This window comes from Zootoca vivipara, chromosome 4, assembly GCF_963506605.1.
Source record: "Zootoca vivipara chromosome 4, rZooViv1.1, whole genome shotgun sequence".
NCBI lineage: Eukaryota > Metazoa > Chordata > Lepidosauria > Squamata > Lacertidae > Zootoca > Zootoca vivipara.
In genome coordinates this window covers 31,395,989-31,417,426 of record NC_083279.1, presented here as the reverse complement: position 1 = coordinate 31,417,426, position 21,438 = coordinate 31,395,989, and the positions used below count along the sequence as shown (strand labels likewise).

The 21,438-nt window shown below is 42.2% G+C and overlaps 1 protein-coding gene across 4 annotated transcripts in view; it reads left to right on the top strand.

The window, feature by feature from the left end:
- SLC9A7 (solute carrier family 9 member A7) overlaps positions 1–21,438 on the top strand; it is a 54,966-nt gene that overhangs the window by 2,542 nt on the left and 30,986 nt on the right. For 2 of the 4 annotated variants that reach the window (XM_060273463.1, XM_060273462.1), the window contains exons 2-3: positions 16,630–16,829; positions 17,755–17,832. In XM_060273463.1, coding sequence (XP_060129446.1) covers positions 16,630–16,829; positions 17,755–17,832 — 278 coding nt within the window. Of the gene's footprint in view, positions 1–6,838; positions 6,922–7,071; positions 7,226–16,629; positions 16,830–17,754; positions 17,833–21,438 lie in introns of all 4 variants that reach the window. The other 2 variants (XM_060273464.1, XM_060273465.1) reach the window with 2 other exon arrangements.

Sequence of the window (21,438 nt, the reverse complement as noted above, 5' to 3'; positions counted from 1 at the left end):
AGCAATTCTTAACAGTGTTCAGATTTTGATCATGGGCAGCAGTGTGTTGATTTTCACACTCTGGGTTTGATTCCTGTGTATTTGGTTCTTCTTTGCTGGTAAGAAATAAAATCTAACAGGGCATAATGTCTGCTCAACATTCCATGGTGCAGATGTTTATTCTGGTAAGGAAGTGCGATGAATGTTTGCACAGGGCAAAAAGCAACTGTTTCCTCAACAGTAACTGTTCAACAAATCCTTAAAAGCTAAAACAGTTGAAAAGCAATGGGATTTTCTCTGCTGAGGTTTCTCAACCTCTGACAATCTTCTTAGTCATTTGTTCCCTGCTGCAGTGCTGTGCCATTGTTGTTGTAAGTCTTTTTTTTTAACACCCTGAACACTTGGCAGTAAAGATATGCAAATGTTTCCTGTGTGCTGCAATCTTGTGCATGTCTACTCAGAAACCTCACTGAGTTTAATAGGAATTGCTCTAAGGAAGGCATGTATAGGATTTCGTTCTTAGCAAAACAGCTTGCATTTGCAGCGTTTTCCAGACCATACATAAGAAACATCCACAATAATTGACCTGGATGTGGATGATATGCTACACTCTCACCATGGGACATTTGTCTCAATAATAGGTTTTATGTTGATTTTTATATTTATATAGAATGGTTCCACCCCCCCTCAATTCTTGAAGCTAAATGCATGAAATACAAAACAGACCATTATAGGAAGTATAACATATGTTGGTAGGTTCTAATTAAAATCTCGGGAATCTTTTTTTGCGTGTGTCCGTCAATAAAGAAAACACAGCATTTCTGCTTGCTAAACTGTATATTTTACTGAGATAAATGGCAGGCTTTTTTTAAAAAAGAAATTTTTAAGACGCAAAGGTCTGTTTTGTTTCACAGAGTGCACATAGTACTGTAAAGTTACATAAGCAAAAACACAGAACCTTTTCCCTGATTTGCTTCCAAACTGAATTGACAGTGAAGAAGACAGCAGAAGGACAGAGGAAAGTGAGCTGGTGCAATCCTACACAATTAAGCTCTGTTCAGTTAAAAAATAGGAATTAAGGGATTAATCTAAAGGCTTACTTAATTTATGAATTCTTTTCTATGAAGCATCTCGGAAGCAACATTGCAATACATTAAAAACTCATATGAAACCATAGCACACGTAAAATAAAACCAAAAAAGCTATTGCATATAAAAGCCGTTTCAAGTCTAGCGTAGATACTGATCGAGATAGAAATCTCCACTTAGAAAGGCCTCTTGAAAGAGAGATGTCTTCAACAGATGCCAAAAAGACAACAGAGATGCGCTTGTCCGGTATGTAATGCATGTGTAGGTTCCTACACACTAAAAGCATGATTTTTGACATCACATGGAATGGACTTCCTAATAAGATGCTATCTGCAAGATGAGACTTATGTGGCAAAGTTGGGCTTTGAGGAGGGGTTTGAAAGAAAAAAGAGCTGGCACTATGTATAAGGGACCAAAACTGAAGTGTAAGACACAGAGAAAAAGCAAGGGAGAATGAATGATGAGGAGGAGGACTTACCAATTTTAGTATTTAAAAACTTGCACATCTAGGCTGAGGTCCTGTATCAGCTTACTTGAGAGTAAGCCCATTGAATTGAGTGGGACTTATTATGAGTACACACATATAGGATTGCACCGTTAACTAGGATTGTATAGTATTTATCCAATCTTTCATATTGCTCCAGTCTTGTATAAAACAAGATAGTATATACTTGACTATTTATTTTTGGTAAAACTTTGGCAGTAATGTTGTTTGTAGTGTTTAAGCAATGGCTAAACCATTGTTATGATTTAGACAGGAAGGCTTTAGCACGGAGTTGGTCTTCTTTACAGCCATATAACATTTATTGCTGGTGTTTAATTGTAAGCAGTCTCAGCTGCTCTTTATTTGCATTTCAGGGACTTAATTCTACTTCCAAAAAGTACAGAAAAACAATACTGAAGACAACCCATTGGCCTTGTTATTTCCACTGCGCTAGAAAATCTAGCCTTCGGTGTGGAACATAGAATATGTCAAGCCAGTTTGGGAATACTGTTAGTTCTTTCTGCGTCATGTGTAAATTGCCCAATCACTGTGTGAGAGGTGAAAAGGGGATTTCCGGACTTACTTGAAAGAAAATTTTAAGTAAATTAATTAAATACTCAGGTTCTCTCCCCCCCCCCGTTTCTTTTGATAATCAAATTTAGTACCGTAACTGCTGTTAAAGCTGTTTCATGCTCATTTCCCATTGCGGGTGTAACTTACACATAAAAGAGTATTCATTGTTGTAGGTAAAAGAAACACAGGTTTGGGGTGGTTTTTTTAAATGAAATGGGACAAGAGTAATTTGTCTCATGTGGTCAGAATCACATGATTCTGAATGGTGGGAGAATCAGGATGGATTAAAAGTACTTTTTCACACAGCTAGTAGGTAAACTATGGAATCTGTTAGCTCAAGACATGGTGGTGATTACCACCAACCTGGCCAAATTTAAAAGGGGCTTAGATTCAAGGAGGTGAAAGCTCTCAATGGCTACCCAATCATGATGGCTGTGTACTACGTCCAGGATCAGAGGCCGCACCCCTCTGAATATCAGTTATTTTATTATATTTTATGTATTACAGTATATTTGTTGTTGTTTTCCACACTGTTTCAAAGTGGCTTTACAATGTGCTGTAAAAACAAGCTCCTGCAGCCAATGGGAAGCTGCGCACATCTCCTCCTTGCCGGAAGGCGTGCCGAAAATAGTGTTTGCGCATGTATGCGCGTGCACACTCTAGCCCACCGTGGCGTCTGCAGGACCGTGAACTGGCCCAAGCCACAAAAACTTTGCCGACCCCTGACATAAAGTGTAAGAACAAATAAAAATAAACACAGTAAGGCTTCCGTCCCTAACCCAACTTACCTGGGAGGAAGCCTTAAGCACTGTTCACATGCTTTCAAGCCTCTCTGTACAGCTTCTAAAGGCTAGAATTCAATTTACATTTCTTCATTCTTTTTTAAAATGAACCCTGAGAGCCTTGAGATGCTGGAATACACATGGAGCTGGCCTATAAGACATCTTTTTTTATTTTCTTTTTTAAAATATGTATTCTGAGTTGGTCATGCTGCTGAATTCTGTGCCCTGTGCAAAATGACCAGTGTAACCCTGCCAGCCCACTTTCTGTGTTCCTTTGAGCCTTTTTATGATGCTGCATCAATAAAACCCCACCCTGGGTTCCTGAGGATCAGTAGTGGAAGGAAACTGTTGCAGTTGAGGTCCCCGCTTGTCAACTTCCCAAAGGCCTCTGGTTGGTCACTCTGTTAAACAGATTGCACATTGGGGCAAAATAAATCTTAATTTCACAGATGCACTAAAGAGGGTCTGAACTGTTGGAGCACAACCTTTGGGTTGTAGTAGACAGCTTGAGGAAGATGGGTCCAGTGGGCCCCGTTGAACACAGTATGTCCAGTATGTCTTCTTTTTGAGTAAACCTGTTTTGCATTGCAATCCTACAAAAGAATATGAAGTTTTCATCTTTAACAGCATTGCCATGGCAACCTTAAATAGTCCTCAGTTCTTAAACTATTTCGCTTGGCAGTTTGATTTTTGTTAACGCATTTGCAGTGTTAAAATCCTTTACTACGCTTTTGTAATTGAGATAGCTACAAAATTAGCATTGCCTAGAACTAGGAACTAAAGTTCTGTGCCAGTTCTGAGAACTCTATTAGATATGTGGCACCAGTTTCCGAGAACTTTAGTTCCTCATGAGGAAATTGTCACAGTTAAAAAGCAGTTTTGGTTTCTTGTGAAGGCATGTATTAATGTTGCACTCCTTTACCCTCTATCAGAAACTGCATTTATTATTGTTTTAATGTTACCTGTATAAATTAGGATGGTTTAAGGCAAAAATGATCTGCTAGGCAGTTAGGGGGTAAGTCTGGTTCCCAGCATCACCACAAAATTTTGTCAAGGTGCGGCAGAAATTCCTTATAGTGTCACTCTTATGAAAGAGGGGATAAATATTACTAGTTTCAAAAAATAATAATGAAAATATAGTTAGTTAGATAAATATAATTTTTTATTTAAAAAGGGCATTCTGTTCTAGAATACATTTCTCTTGAATTCTATACTGTGGTTCCAACTTAATTATGAAGTCAAACCGCTTTTTTAGGCTGATCAGTTGATGTGACAAAATATGGTTCCTGAATGACTGTCAGGAGGGTAGAATGGATATTAGAAGTTGGCTTCTTGTGGTTTCAGATAAATGGAAGACAAAAATGATTGGTCTGAATATCTTCCAGTTCTTGTTTGTCTCTTGTCACTAGATATTTGATGCTGGTGCATGGGCATTTAAAACTTTTATGGGTAACTGGATCCTGAGAAGCTGATGAAATGCCTACGTTTGAGGGACAAGGGAAGACAATTCCAATAGCTGGGTCAATTTTGTCCAAACCTTTTTGCCTAGGAAACTTCCTAACTTATTTATTTTTGATTTTATAAAATTTATACAATGCTTGATTGTAAAAGTGAAACGGAACACTCTTCTCCAAGCAGTTTAAAAACCTTGAAGTGTTTTTTAGCTGACTCCTGACAGCAAAAACTGTCTGATTCCTTACGTTGCATTTTGATCCCCAATATCGCAAACATCCATGAGTCATCCTGACTGTAAAGTTTAAAAAGCAGAAGCATGAAGAAGTGAGACTGCTGCACAAACTCCCATCTTAGGAAGTGTGTGTCTGTGGGGAAGCTACTGATTGTGGTTTGTTGGTGTTGTTGTCAGATGGAGGAAACAATGAGTGATATTCTGTACTTTTCGCTTTGGTGGTTGAATGAATCTCTAGTTGGATAATTATTTGCTCCTTTTTCATAAAAAAAGAAAAAGAAAAAGGCTCTTTACAGCCTCTCAGTAAGCAACAACTTGTGTTATTTTTGTCAGATAGAAAATCAACCATCAGGTTCTCTTGAGACATTGAGCAAACACCAGTCAGACACCAAGTGATCAGCTCTGGTTTCAACGCTTGAAGTTACTTGTAGTAGAAGTCTTAGAGTATACACACACACACACACACGGAACACTTTTGCAGAAACATTGACACATCCTTTCTGTGGCCATGCCCCTTGAGGAAGTGATGAATATGTGTACAATAAGATCACAAAACAGCACACACACAAAAGTTATAGGCTGTTGCTTGTAGGGCCTTTTTTTTAACCTTTCCAAGGGCAGGAGGACAGTATTGATTTAGAACAGTGGTTTGCAGAGGGACGTAGTCCAGAGGGGGAAAGCTGGGAAATACTGGGTGAGGAGCAGCTAGAAGAGGAAACACCAGGAGAGGGACAGTTGGCGGATTCACTGTCCTTGGAAAGCATTCCTCACCGCCCCCATCACCTAACACTAGAAGGGCTCTGAGAGTGATAGAACAGAAAGCGCAGTGGCAACAAGCTCAGATTACCCAACGTAGGAGTGACATAGATCAGGCGCCAGCAAACTTTTTTCAGCGGGGGGGGGGGCGGTCCACTGTCCCTCAGACCTTGGGGGTGGACTATATTTTTGGGGGGGGATGAACAAATTCCTATGCCCCACAAATAACCCAAAGATGCATTTTAAATAAAAGGACACATTCTACTCATGTAGAAACAGGCTGATTCCCGGACTGTCCGTGGGCCAGATTTAGAAGGCAATTGGGCCGGATCCAGCCCCCGGGCCTTCGTTTGCATACCTATGACGTAGATCAATGGGGACAGAGGGGGTGAACCTTTACTGGGAGCAACACCATTTCTAGAGAGATAGGCATTCCTTTGTCTCACACTGTGATTATTAAAGAAACTATCTGGTAAGAACTCTCCTTTTGTTTGATCTGCTTATTTACTGCCACCATGGGGAGGATCCAATTCCCTGAAGCCTGACAGGTATTCTGTTTTTTGAACCCCTTTCAAGTGGATTGTCTGCCACAGCATGTAATGTATGAATGGAGTGCGCCTGGTGTGTGTGTGAGCTTTAGAATTATCCCCCTTTTGTGCAGATTTTGTTTAGCACAACACTATAGAGCCACCCATGCAAGATTGACCCTGCTTACGAGTCCGGCATTGGTGGGCACAGGAGAACAAGCCTTTTCCATAGTGGTTTCATGCTTGTGGAATTCTCTCCTAGTGAGGTGGAGATAATGATGATATTTACATGCCACCCTGGGCGGCTCTCAACAAAATATTAAAAGCGCAGTAAAACATAAACCATTAAAAACCTCCCTGAACAGGGCTGCCAATAATAATAATAATAATAATAATAATAATTATTATTATTATTATTTTGTGTAGCCCCTACTTGAACATATTCTGTAAGCTTCTGGGGGGGGGGGTTCAAACTGCCTTTGGCTGATTAATATTCTACAGCCTTTTAAATGTGTTTGTGGGAGGGGGTTTATTGTTTTGTTGGTTTTCTTTCCCTATTTGTGGTCTTACCTTGTATTTCCCCCCTCCCCCCCTGTGAACCGCCCTAAGATCTTTTGATGGACGGTGGTATAGAAACTACAGAACACAACACTATTATTATTATTATTATTATTATTATTATATTTTATTAGGTTCAACTACTGGTATTAACGTTGTGCAGTTTTATATCTTGCTCGTATTGTGTCTTGAATTTTGTCTTGAAAGGTAGCATAAAAAATAAGTAGTGGTTCCTTGCAAAGCTGTGCTGCTTGGCATGATTCCCAAGGATGATTTAGCACATGTGTATGCCTGTTGAGACAATATAGCTGCCTGCCTGCCTGCTTCCCATGGTTTGTTCTGACAGGCCTATCGGCACAACACTTACTTGAACTGATTTGCTTCCATTTCTCTTTTCGCTGCAGGTCCTCAGTATGCACTTTGCTGGCGATATCACACCCACAATAGACCAATGCACAGAAGCTTGCACGCTTCATATAAGGGTTAGGTAAGTGTGAATCTTTTCGCCAATATTGTATTTTTTTCGCCTGCCTCAATATTCTTATTTTATACTTGAGTCTTATAAAATAAGAATATTTTAAAGGAAAACATGCCATATTGAACAGCAACAAAGACGTCGTCTTGTGTCCATAAACAGGCTTTTCTGTCAATTATCCGGAGGGATATGATGTCGCCAGCAGAGTGCATCTGGGCTTGGACTGGCCAATCACTTGACAGCTTGAAGGTTATGCCGGGCTGTCACTTTTCCTGGATCTCTTTTTGGGGAAAGAATTTTTTGGGGGTTGGGAAAGGTAAGTAGCTATTCTGAAATGTTGCTGGAACATCAAGCTGCTAGCAGTACGTCTCTCTGCTGGCAATTACTTTGCTATGCATATGTTTGTAACGTGTAGATAGTCTGAATGTCATACAGTATTCTGATCTAAGGACATGGAATAGAATTAGACACTCAGTGCAAAAGGCAGGATTCCCAGTCATCTAACTTGAATAATAGGGACAGGTAGGCACCTGCAAGAGAGGTGGGGGAGGTGGGAGAAAGAGTGGTTAACTAATCTTCTAACACCTGGCTTTCCTCTGCAACATTACCTTTCTTTCCAGGATATGTTTCCTTATTTGTCTAGAAAATCCAGTCCTGCAATCAGATTTGGGGGGGAAGTGGTGGGATTGGAGGGGCTGGCAAGAGAAAATAGGTGGATGGCAGGATGCCGAAGAGCTCTCTGCCTATACAATGCTGCAGATTCTCCCACCCACACCCTGCTACTGCTGCTTTGCATGTTTGAGGCAGGTGCAGGATGGGGAATTCTTCATTGGTTGCCAAATCATCTAACCCATGTCTCCATTTATGTAGCTGGAGTATGGACTTGTGCAACTTATTTTTCTTGAGGAATGTGTCATCAGCATTCAAAGCCTGGGGGAGTTTCAGCAGCAGCTTGGGAAATGGAGTATGGTGTTGGCCTACGCAAAGTCAGAGATCCAACCTAGGGACTGGCATAACTGGAAATCGGCAAGAGGATATTTAAGCTTGGCCAAGGATGGGGAAACTGTGGCCTTTCTAGACGTTGCTAGACTCCCAGAGTACTGAAATATATGCCGTAGCCAGTGTTCGAATTTCGCCAGGCGCATTTTGCACCTGGCTATCGGCCGCTTGCAACCAAGTGAAGATGGCCCGGGTACCAGGATGACGTGTAACAACTCCACCGTCTGGAGGTGCATGCCTGGAGATCCTTGGATCTTGACTGTTTTCACGCACTAGCAACACGTCCTATAGAATTCCACCTGTTGTATTTTATCTGCACAATCAGAAAGAATTTCAGGAACCAAAAAGACAAACTGAAAAATACGGCTTTCGAGCCGTCTGCCCAAAAATGGCAACTAGGCATTCCATTTTGGCGACTGTAACCCTGGTTTAAGGAGCCATTTGATACCTAGCTTAAATATCTGTTTCTAACACTGACTGCAGCATGTCACCAAGTGGCCCTGTCTTTCTTTTGTAATCGGTTTGTGGGAGATTGACCAAAACCTTTGCAGCTATTGGATTGCAATCAGAAACCCTTGACAAATGGGGTGTGTGTGTAAAGGCAGGAAGAAGAGACCACTTAAATGCAGAAGTAACTGGCGTCTAATTACCAATGAAATTATGGCGTTTACATTCCCACCCCACCCAAGCCAGAGAACTGGCTATTTTAAGAGTGCTAGTACAGGAAACATCTCTAGAGTGCTGCTCTGAATGGCTGCTTTTCATTGGTTCCATTTGGCCATCTAGGGAAAGAAAGCTTCCATTGATGTGAAGAGCATCTGTGAAGGATGAAGTGCAAGTAGGAATGATGGACTGTGGCGCTAATGAAAGGACAAATTGTCTTGCTGGGCACTTTCAGTGGCAATATCTTGGAGTGTGCGTACAGGCATAAAATGCTGATGATGATCTTGGAAACCATTTGATACAATAAGGAAGAATTCTGGTGCATTTTGGAGTTGTTGTTTTTAAAATTTGCAAGGAGGAGAAAGCCAATTCAGTGTTAGGGTGTGCATGGTATTATATCCCCACCCCCATTTCCACTGCTTTTTGCCATTTAGATGACACATGTAAAGCTACAAATAGATTTTGGATGGTTTCCTAGGAACTATGTGAAATGCAACATAAATAAGGTCTGCACAAAGCATAATATGTTATGAAACAGTTATGAATCCTAATACGTGGTACAGATTGAAGCTATGATGTGTATCGGAGAAAACAAATAAACTTTTTTTATTTGTTTCTATTTTCATAAGCAGTTAGGAAAGAAATACTAGATATTATTCCCCCTCTTTCAGTCTGCGTTAACCAGATGGAAGCATATGGTAACAGTTGTGTGTGGAGAGTTGCTATTTCTGTCTCTTAGCATTATTAGAACAACGGCATTTCCCCCATTTTGGAGACTGGCACAGGAAAAGGCTTGAAAATACTGAAAACCACTCTGTGTACAGTGACAGTAAGACGGTAACCAGCCTTTAGGAAGCCATCTTTGTTGCAGACTTTTTTTGAATACTGTGTATGGATGGTATCTCTCTCTCAAAAAAAAAAAGCATCAAGAGGTTCGATTATCTTGGGTACATCTGAAGACTTCTTCGTTTTTGCCAGCCTGGTGACTAACAATTTGCAAGCAATGTGCAAAAGAGTGGCTAGAGCGACTTCCCTTTGTCTTTCCTCTCTGCCAAGATCAAAATCTTAAGCCATTGTATGGCCTTAACCGGCAAGGGCAAAAGTGCTCTTTCATTCAGTGAGAAGTTCTAGTCTGTCCAAAATAAAAACTTAGTTGGTCTTTAAGGTGCTACTGAAGGAATTTTTTTATTCAGTGAGAACTTGCAGAATTCACTGCCACCAGTTATGGTGGGGTGACCACCATACTTAAATGACCTTAAAGGGGAATTAGATTCTGGTCCAGGGTGCGGTTGTACTAAGCATGTCGTTTTGAGGGACTGCTCCTGGACTTGGTGCAATCTGTGGAGCTGCAGATAATGTCAGTGGCCGAAAGTGTTACTGTGCTGTTATCTTGCTTCAGCGGTGCATGCTTTGGTAACATCCTGACTAGATTACTGAAGTGCACCCTGTACGGGCCTGGCCTTGAAGACTGTTTGCTCACTTTAATTGGAGCGCAATGTGGCAGCTAGAACATTAGTTAGGAGCTAGGTATTACAACAGTATTATAGTTATTCTACATAAGTTATATGAGCCCTGGTCCATTTTAAGGTGCTGTTAGTCCGAAAGCACTGCCTCAACTCTAACATTGGCATCTCAGGCCCTGTTCTCAGTTCCACCGATGAGTTCTGTCAGATTGGCAGCTACAAGGGATAGAGCTGTCTCTTTGATGGCCTGTCCCTCATGCAATACGCTCCCCAGGGAGCTATGTATGGCCACATCTTCAGTGTTGTGCTTTCATTATTATTTCAGCCTGTATATGGATAATTTTTCGGAGCAGAGTCTTAGCAAATATGCATCTGCTGCTGTTTGTTTTATTTATTTGAAGCATGTCTGAGCTGCTTAATATTTTAAAATCTCTGATGCAGTATTCAATCATACAACAGAAAAACAATGAAGCCGCACCATAAAAAACAGATGCCACATTAGAAACCAGTAAAGCATTGCTATTATAATAGGACCCTGGCCCAGTCCAGCAATGTAACTAGACTAATTCCATATAACACATTGTTTTGGTTTGAGTTAAGATTGCTTACTATTTTCAACTACATCCACAGAGGACCTACTGTTAAAATAGAATTATTTTAACTGTATGATTATAAAGCTGAAAGTGCTTTGTAAGTGACCGACACACTCTCTTGGAAGAACAAGCTCCATTTATGCAGTGGTGGTGACAGATTCAGGTTATGTTATGACTGCATACATATAGATGCAATTTGGTAGAGCCTGTTAAATACAGGTCAGTGGTTCCTTGCATATTTCCTATTGGGTAAGCTAGTTTAGGACATCTGTCCAAAAGTTTCCATACTTTTATATCTTTTGTATGATTGAGAGATATACTGGCAGGCAGAAATCAAGGAAAATATAAATCCTGTTCTGCTCAACAATGATGCTTGATGCTCTTTTAGATATTTTGTCAAGGGAACGGAAATGAGCTGCTTCTGCTGTACCAGACCAAACCTGACATGAATTCATCCCTCATGTTGACATATTATTATGATCCGTTGGCTTCCAGACTCAAAATGTGGCACTTGTACTGGTGGTATTATAGTAAACAACGGCTTACTTCATAAAATACGGATCAGAGAGACATCTATGAAGATGGCATTTTTTGCTTTAATTTTGTGCAGCATCCCCCACACGTGCCGTCCCAATTATCCAAATTCTAGAAACAGTTTTCTGAGGCACTATGGGAAAGTGGTTCTTTTTTTAAATGATTCCTCCCCCTCATTGCTTGTACACATGAGGAAAGGGACTTTCCGAAGTAGAGCTGCTAATATTAGATTACAGTACTTAAGTAAGTTCTCCTATTCTAAAAGCTCCTGTTTCAAGAGTCGGTTATTTGAAATGAATGAAGGTTAAGTTAGAAGTTTTTTAATGGTTGGATGAGGATCAGAGGAAGCCCTACTCAATCATGAAGCTTGCTGAGTGACTGTCCGAAGGTTGCTACTTATCACAAGATGGTTGTGGGGACAATTGCGGGGGGGACCCATACAAACTCCATCAAACTCCCTAGCAATAGCCCTCTACAGAGTGCCTCACCCGTGGAAGTAGAGGGTATGGTGATAAATGGCACCCAGTGAAACATCCCCACGCATGGGGGGGGGACCCTGCCCACCTAATGTGCTTCAGTACACTTTCAGCTGGGCAGCATGTGGTTTTATGGTGGATTATTATTATTGGTTGGAAAATCTGAATTAAATTGCTGGGGATGGGGGGGCAGGCTGCCACTTGGATGAGGACAACGTCTTGTGGACCACATGAGATGCACTGAATCCACTTTAAGCTGCTGCATGTACGCAGCTTGAAGTAGTTGGCAGCAATTCAGGGGATTGCGGTGCTGATCTGTTTGTGCCATAGCAAAGGCACGATTGCCTGAGTCATACACCAAAATAGACCCTGGATTCACACATCAATATAGCCCTATTGGCATTGAATGTTGAACATGTGATGGGGAGAGCAGGGTCCTTCCTTCTTGCTGTCCTCATCCATTCTGTTCCAATTACTCACTCTTTGCTCACATTACTTGGGAGGGTGGTGGTTTGTGGGGGAGCCTGCTGTTTCAGTCAAAAGGTTCTAGAGCCTTTTCATGTGCCGAAGTTTAAAGCTTGGAGATAAAGCGGAATCCTTATCTCTAGCAAACAGCTTTCCCTGAATCACTGCAGCTCTGCAAAATCTGAAGGCCAGGAAAGTGGAATGTCTTCTTTTCTCCCACCATTGTCGCCACTAAGTCTCTCTTGTGAAGTTCCAATTGTGTTTTAACTCCCTCAGGCTTTTTTTTTTGCTTTACATTCATCTCCCCCCCCCTTTCCTCCTACAATGATAGGTTGAAAAATGACTACATGTTGCAAAGGAGAAAATGGCACAGGGCCATTGTAGTGGATGACTTGGACCAGGGAGACATGGGTTCAAATCTCTGCCCAGCTTTGAAACTTTCTGGTTGAGCTTTGGTCAGTCACCACCTCACCTACATAACAAAGTTCTTGTAATTAGACATGTGGACAGGGAGCTATTTAAATTTCCCTGAGCTCCATGAAAGACCCCTGATCAATTCAAAGATTTGTGGAATGGCACAGGCACCAACACCAGTAAACATACCCATTTGTGCGTCATGTGAATTGAGCTTCTGCCCATTCATAGGTATGTGAATACTGCCAATGGTATAGTACTAATGCTTCCCTGCTCCAGGGGTAGCCAAATGTGTTGCCCTTTGGATACTGTTGAACTCTCAGTACCCTAGTCAGCACAGCCAATGGCCAGAGATGATGGAAATTGTAGTCTATTGCCATCTGGAGAGAACCGAAGTCCCATCTAAGTATTTTATGGAAGTTGAGAAATAGGTAACAGCTCTGCAGACACTTACCAGTGAACATCAACTTATTGTGCTGACCACCAAGAAGATTTTGAGATGGTCAGTGGGAATCTACAGGTGGTTATGGGGAACCTGCTGTTTTTATATAATAACAGGACTTTTGCCTATTGCTAAAGTCCTTTTCTCTTCCATACTGGTGGAAGAGAAGTGATACCACAAGACACTGTTTGCCCCACAAACCTAAACCGATGATTACAACAGCTTCTTTTACCCAATGATTTTTTAGACCTGTAAGATGGCTTGAGAGCTTGACAGTCCTTGGTTATGCATGCATTTCACATAGCCCAGTGGTTGAGCATCTGCTTTGCCTGCAAAAGGTCCCATGTTGGTTCAATCCCTGGCATCTCCAGGTAGGACTGGGAGAGACCCCTATCCAAAACCCTGCAGAGGCATTGCTGGTCAGTAGAGACAATACTGAGCTGAATGGACCAGTGGGGCTGACACAGTATAAGGCAGCTTCTAAGGTAGGTAACTTTGGAAAAAGCCATGATTTGTTGTGCAGATGCTCTGTTAGTCACAATCCTTTGCTTCTCTTTGAATGGAACAAGAGTCTCATTCTCACCCGTGTACTTAAAACAATTTTGCAAACGGGATATAAGACAGTTTGATTAATCACTTGCATGTTTCACCATCCATTTGTCCTTGTCTCTTTCTCCTTTCTTCTCTCCCCATTTGAAAATGTGTGTGGGTACAGCAAAGGCCTGCTAAGCAGGTGAGTCATGAACTTGAACAAACCGGCTGTGTTGTATAAAGGAGGAAGAAACAAAATTTCCTCTCACTGAATTATCTTTGCAGCTGGCTGACATGGCCAAGGATTCTGGCGTGGCCAACCACAAATATTTTTAAAACAGGCACCAGCCTCTGCATCATGGGATGGGTTTAGAAGCAAAACACATTGTTGCACTTCCACGTGACATCTGTTTTTTGTCTCTACACCTGTGCTTCCAGCATACTTAATCTTGGTCATAGTAAGGACTAGAACAGTATTTCTCACACTGCTGAGATGCTTGATTTCAACACACTAGTGATTATTTCTGGAGCCACAAGCAACCCCCAATCTTGAAATCGTACATCCATGGCTCAGTCTCCCTTTTGAAAGTATAACTTGTGTTCCAGCTTAGTGTCTGTATAAGCTATTACCTAATTATTAGTCTGTGTGCTTGATTATTTTTAGAGGGAGAGCTTTCCTGGATTTATGCTTGCTGTTAATTTGTGTCAGCAGTTTAGCTAGAAGGTGGAGCAAGATTGCACAACACTTGCCTTCAGCAATCCTTAATTTAGCATTGGATGTGCATTGGAATTTTTTTTAAAAAATTTTTTTTTGCGTGTGGCATTTTGGTTTTTGCTATGTATCCAGAATTAATTTTTAAGTTGCAGGGAAGATGTATGCCCTTTGCAGTAGGCCTTTGAATCTTGTGTGTGTGATGTGTGATGTGTGTGTATCTTGTTAGGCTTCTTAGGTAAAGGGTAAAGGGACCCCTGACTGTTAGGTCCAGTCACGGACGACCCTGGGGTTGCGGCGCTCATCTCACTTTACTGGCAGAGGGAGCCGGCATACAGCTTCCAAGTCATGTGGCCAGCATGACTAAGCCGCTTCTGGCGAACCAGAGGAGCACACGGAAATGCCGTTTACCTTCCCGCCAGAGCGGTACCTATTTATCTACTGTACTTGCATTCTTGGCATGCTTTCGAACTGCTAGGTTGGCAGGAGCTGGGTCCGAGCAATGGAAGCTCACCCCATCGCAGGGATTCGAACCGCTGACCTTCTGATCGGCAAGCCCTAGGCCCTGTGGTTTAGACCACAGCGCCACCCACGTCCTTGTTAGGCTTCTTACTGCTTGGTTATTTGTAATGTGTCATGTAACACATGTTCTAGATGATAAATTTTCTGGGGCGAGAGGGCCTCGCCGTCCCCAGAGTCAACATTAACATGGAAATACAGTGAGGTTGTTTACTGTCTGATCAGAGCAGGTACATCATGCTCAGAATAACAAAATTCATTGTAGGCACTTTGAAAATAGTCAAAGTTTAAGAAATGGGCAAGGATGTACTTGCTACACAATACAGTTACACGCAAATAAAAATGTCACAAGTACAAACGCACCATATTACGCATTCATTTGTATTTTTGTTTTCTCGCCCTCGAGTTGGCAAGACCTAAAAACCCGAGCTTTTGCTGTCTTCAGCCCAATCCTGAGGAATATTCTGCCAGTAGAAATTCAGCAGGTGCCTTCTGCTCTAACCTTGAAACATTCACTGAAAACTTTTCCTTTGTTGTTAGAGATATCTTATCAAAGGACAAATCCATTAGCCCAAGTAGGCAGAACACACCCAACTCTTGGTTAGTACTGAATCCTGCTCTGTTTGCAGTAGTTCTTTGCAACTGAACTGGAGTAAGTTTGAGGCTGGACTGGTGGCATGTTGGGTCAAAGGCTACTGGAGTAGGTGGAAGAGTAAGATAAGGTTAGGAAAATCAAACAACCCTACTTCTCAAAATGTGTTTTTAATAGCTCATTGTGGTGTATAGACTGTGGCCAGTGAGTCACTATTCCATAAGTCAGATTATCCTATATTTTTGGGTGTTGGGTGTTTCTTCAGTAACACAAAATAAGAGAGCTGGTGATCATGTTTCAGAGTTGCTGTGTCTTATTACTTCTTCTTGATGTTCTGAATTTGGTTTTTTACGTGCTATGTTCCTCCTCTGCTATTTCTATCTTCCTCGCTTTGCACCTGTGATACCTTCAGCACATGGCTCATTTTTCTTATCGGTCAGTAGAGGATGAGACTCTCAATCTCAGTGTCGTGAGTTCGAGCCCCATGTTGGGCAAGAGATTCCTGCATTGCAGGGGGTTGGACTAGATTGCCCTCATGGTCCCTTCCAATTCTACAATTCTTCTAAATGTTTTGTGGGCAGAGGTGGGTTTGGGCTCCACTGATAGATTGCTAGCTGACTTGCTGTGGGTTGACAGGAGTTTCTCACCCCTGTTTGTTCAACAACAAGAAGGTTCTGCTCTCCCTCCCTGCTACATGAAAGCATCATAATCTCTGATCTGTAATAGAGTTGTACTTCTAGAATCGGGTCATGCTGGTGTTCAGTAGGTAACTGGTTCTGACTTCTAAACTGCCCCTTTGCGTCTGACTCCCATTGATGGATTTCAGTGGTTCTAGTAAAAATCAAAGTGGGTCCTATAAACCTGAGGCGTTCTCAGTGCTTTTGTTGTCATAGTACTCACCAATGTGAAGTACAGTACCATCACCTTTTTCTTGCCGTTGGCAGCCATTTGGTGCTGCCCCCTGCAGCAGATATGAGTTATAACACCTCATTTTTAACAAAAATAAATAAAAAAAGAAGCAGCATCGGTACAGAGAATATTTCGCTAGTTGGGCCAAAGATGCAATTTAAAAATCCCTTTAGGAGAACAGTGTACTCGTACTCAGTTGCCTGCTTTTTCTTTGTGCATGTTTAATACAAAAGCTAAGTGTTCTTACAGTGTGCCAAGCACTCATTGTACCTTTGCATTAGCTACGTAATCAGTGATGTGTCCATCTTTAAAAAAAACATGGTCATTTCTAAAATCAACAACAACCTGTCGACATCTGTATATGCCTGATAGGATATAAAACTCAAGACGTAACATTTTCTCTTTCAGGGCTCATTGTTGGAGTGATCTTGAGATATGGCATACCTCCCACCAGTGGTCATGATAAACCATTAAGCTGTTCCCAGGAGGACCGGGCTTACACAACTTTGTTGGTCAATATCAGCGGCAAATTCTTTGAATACACATTAAAAGGAGAAATAAGCCCTGGGAAAATACACAATGTGGAACAGAATGACATGTTGCGAAAAGTGAGAGCTACATTTTTTTTAACTGTGGCTGTTTATGAATGCATTTATTTTTGTGCTGGCCTCTTTTTGCAATCTGTTTTTTCAGATCTCAGTACGTGTGATAATATGTGATGTTTTCATTGTAAGGTTCTGTACCTTGCAGTGTTGTTCAGGTGTGGTAAGGAGATCCAGTCATCTGGATTCTCTTACCCTTAGCATTTAAGAACTTATGCTTACTGGTTCCCTTTAAGACAATTTGGTAGTTCTGAAAAACATAGCATTAGACTATCCAGAATACTCATTTCTCATTCTTCCTCACCCTGGTCCTGTAAAGTAGGTTGCTGGTCTCAGTGCAGTGTGGAACAGAATGTCTTGTTGCCCAAGGATACTTACTCAGTTCAATTCCTAGAACCTAGATTTTCTTTTTTTGTTCAGCCTTCTGATTTTAAAGCAGCCCTTCACATCCTTAGATCCCTCAAAACTTGCCACATCCCCAACTAGCATGTCTTATTATGACCAGGGATGGTTGGAGTTGTAGTCTGACAAGATCCGAGGACCCAAGGTTGGGAAAGACTGCTTTGAAGGTCTGTGAAGGGCAACCAAGCTAGTATCTTTGCCTCTTCTGGAACACCTATATGACCACTTTATAATGTGCCAAATATAATCCTGGTTAGAAAACAAACAAACAAAGTCATGAGAGTGCTGATTGTCTGAATTGAACCCTAGACAGTGTAACACTTAAAGGGGGGGGGCCTCTCTGCAGGAAACTTAGCATATTCATAGCTTATTGGAACGAAACCTGCATTCCCTGATCTCTAGGAAATGATTGGTTTAATATAATGGAGAGAGATTGGCATAGGAAATCTGTAGGCAGACGGCAGATGTTTTGAGGATAGCTACCTGGAACCATTGTCTTACAGCTGTTTTTTCTGTGTTTTCTTTAAAGGTAACATTTGATCCAGAAGTGTTTTTCAACATCCTCCTGCCTCCTATTATTTTCCATGCTGGCTATAGTTTGAAAAAGGTAAGCCTGAAACATTTTCTGAACAATATTGCTCTGCCAGTGTGGATTTTGGTCCTGAGAGTAGAATACTCAGCTGTTAAAATCTTCCTTATTTTGAGGCAGAGTTATCTAACTCCTACTGGCTTAAATCCAGTGGACCATTCAAGCAAGACACCCCATCATGCAGCTGCAGACCATCTATTCTTCATACATGCTGAACTGCGTATTTTTATTCTGTGCTGTAGGTTGTTCTTAGTGGTCCCCCCAAGATTTGTGAAGTTTGCTGGATTGCATGGAGGAAGGCTGCTTGCAAGGAGCCCTTTGTTCTTTGCCACATAGTCTGCATATTACTCCCTGTTCAGCCTTTGGCATGAAGGCCTATAGGTTTGTGGACAAAAAATGCACCAGGCAGTCCTCTTTGGGGATGATATTCCATAGATGAGGGGCCGCTATTGAAGACACTTTCTCCTGCTGCCACACACCATAGCTTTGCTAATAGGGGCACTATGAGAAGGGCCCCTGTTAATGACATCAGGGCATGGGTTGGTATCCCAAACCACGTCAGAAAATTATACACACAACCCAGATGGATACAACCTGATCTTCCAACAATCCACATACTCCTATGATCTTTGTTTCCTCCTTAAGAAATAACATGAGCAGATGGGACTCCTCAACCTGAGAAGGTAGCCCATCCAAGAGAAGGAACACTCTGGTCCTAAACCTCTGCTGCCTTGTGGGATACCTTTGGGAGAACAAGAGGCTAAGGAGTTAAACCCTGCACAAATCCAGAGTGGAGTTCCTAAGATGGATGGATGGCGCCTTGTACGCCTCCTTCCAGCAACTCCCACGGCTAAGCTGGTGCCAAATGTATCGCTCTGATTTCCTTTGGACCACATCTGGGCAGCCCAGGACCATACACACATCTCAGGCTTGCTCCCCAGGGAGGTCACTTCCGTGCTGCTAATGCAGTGGTTTGACTTCACCCCCGGAGGCACACTCCATTGTCTCTTTGTGACAGATGGATGCCAACAATCTGTGTTCAGGTAAGCAAGCTTCTCAAGCATTTACGGTACTGTAAAATAGATGAGCTAAGTTGCTGGTGGTTTTGAGAGCTCACTATAGTTAATGGTTGCTAAAGCCTTAATGGCTGCATTTAGTTCATAGCGGAAATTGGCTGTGGGCGACACAGTACAAGCCAAACACGATGTGTGAGAGGAGTTGAAGGAATAGGTTTCTTGTTCTGTTGCACCAAGGCATTCTTATGGATTTGCTCTGGTGAATTTGGGCCAGGTAGACCTTCATTCAAATCCCCTTCCGCTCAGTTGAGTAGTTTCATGGAGAATTAGGAATGTAGCACACTGAGTTACAGCAATTGTCTCTTATGTTGAATGGGACTAACTGCCTCCCATGTCCAAGGTATATGTCTGTGTTGCTTTTTGCTTCACCGAAGCCCAGCGTTGGGTCTCCTTAACGTCCTTTCTGATGGAACCATTTCTAAACAAAGTTATTACCTCTAGTCAGTTTCATAGCATGGATCTCACTTTCACACACTTGCTCTCAACCAAATATTTTTTAAAAAAAGGAATTCTCAGTCTGTAGTTAGCAGAAACTATGCTCTCTGGAAGTACATGCTACATCTTCTTCTGCTCAGAAGAGAGGGACTTAGATGATGTCCTCAAAAACTGCTGCCTTTTGTTATGGATTGTTTATTATCTACTGAAACACGTACTGTACATGAAAAAGCAGCCTTTTTGCTCCTTGTAGTTGCCGGTATTTGACTGTGATTCTTTGCTTTGCTTACGCTTATTGACCTTATAAACCTGTGAGTTCTGAGCTGGAGGAAACCGTGATTAATCTTGCCCTTATTAACCTCTGCCCTCTTAGCCAAGTTCCTGAGAGGTAATATGCTATCCCTCCGGGCTCATTGGGCGGTTAGAGATGGGAATCTGGCAGAGTTTCACTGGGCACCCCAATTCAAACTCTTTCGCATGCACCCACATACTTAAAAACCAAATGTGCTGTTTAGCCTAGGGGATGGTGACAGCTACTCTATTGTGTTTGTCCAACTTGGTGAAGTGGTAGGCCTGATCCGCAGTAGATGGCTCCATGTGGGCTTTAACCATCAACCCACTGAGTGTTGCTTGGGTTATTAGCTGAGGGTGTGTTGCAACAACCTCTAATCACATAGGGGCTGCCCTTTCCAAGTTGAGCTGCGGGTGCCCCTTTTTCCCTGCAAGAGCTGAAGAATCTGTAAAGTGTTTCTTGGAATGCTAGGAGAGAAGAATTGCCGTATTTTTTTGCTCCATAAGACACACCTGACCAAAAGACGCACCTAATTTTTTAGAGGAGGAAAGCGGGAAAGCCCTGTTTTTAGGGGGATCAGCTCAAAGTTGTGCAGCTTCTTTTGCAAATGGGAAAAGCCCCGTTTTTTTAAGCATCAGCTCACAGTTGTGCAGTTTTTTTGCAAAGGGGGAAAGCTCTATTTTTGAGGATCAGCTCAGAGTTGTTGAGCTCACCTTGCAAAGGGGGAAAAATCCTGTTTTCATGGGGTTCAACCCACAGTTCTGCAGCTTCTTTAGGGAAAGGAAAGGGAGCCATTCCTACAATTCCAGACAGATAATCTAATCAGCCAGTGACATGTCAGCTGGGGAAACACAACAATGGAGGCCTGGGCAAGGGGGCGGGGCGGGGCGGGAGCTAGTCTCTTATCTCCCTCCCCAATCTCTTGCAATCAGCTGCTGAGCTGGTTCCTTTAAACCCCCTCCTTCTCTCTTGTTAGCCTTTAGCTCTTTCTAAAAAAAAAACATAAGCAGATCTGCTTTTCGCCCCTGAGCAATTTGACTCCAGGGACCATGCATTCGCTCCATAAGACGCACAGAGTTTCATCTTACTTTTTAGGAGGAACAAAGTGTGTCTTATGGAGCGAAAAATATGGTACGCTTCCGTGGTCTCTTGCTGAGGAAGCTTTTCAAAGCACTGTTTGGGCTAGATGGATCCTGTCTGGAGAGTTGTCTGATGGAGCAATGAAGAAATTCTCCACCAAACTTCTTCCTGCTCTTCTTCAAGCCCAAGGCGTTTAAACAAAACCCTACCCTTTGTAAATCCATACTGTTCAGAATGGCACAGCTTCCCTACTTGCCTTGTCTCTTCCATACCTCTCTCTGGGGTTCTGTGCATGATTCCCTAAGGCACTGGGGTTTTGAGCCTTGATTTGATGGCCAGCCTGAGCCATTTATACCCGGCAGCCCCAAAGTATGTGAAATCAAAATATGACTTGGACAAGACTAATAACAATCTCCCCAATATTTATTAAAAAATTATGGCACTTCCTATAACAGAAATCTCTAACCAACAGTCCAGGAAAGAAAATTGTTAAGAGGTGTTTAAGGATCATTGCTGACTTTGCCTCATGAATTGCTCAAAGGAGAGCGTTCCACAGAAGTGGGTGCTATCATCAAGAATTCCCACTTCTTCATTGTCACCAAGTAACAAACTGCTTGTTGTGGAGTAATGAGCAGGGTCTCCTCAGAAGATCTTCAAACAGGCTCCCTCAAACTCGGCCCTCCAGATGTTTTGGCCTACAACTCCCATGATCCCTAGCTAGCAGGACCAGTGGTCAGGGAT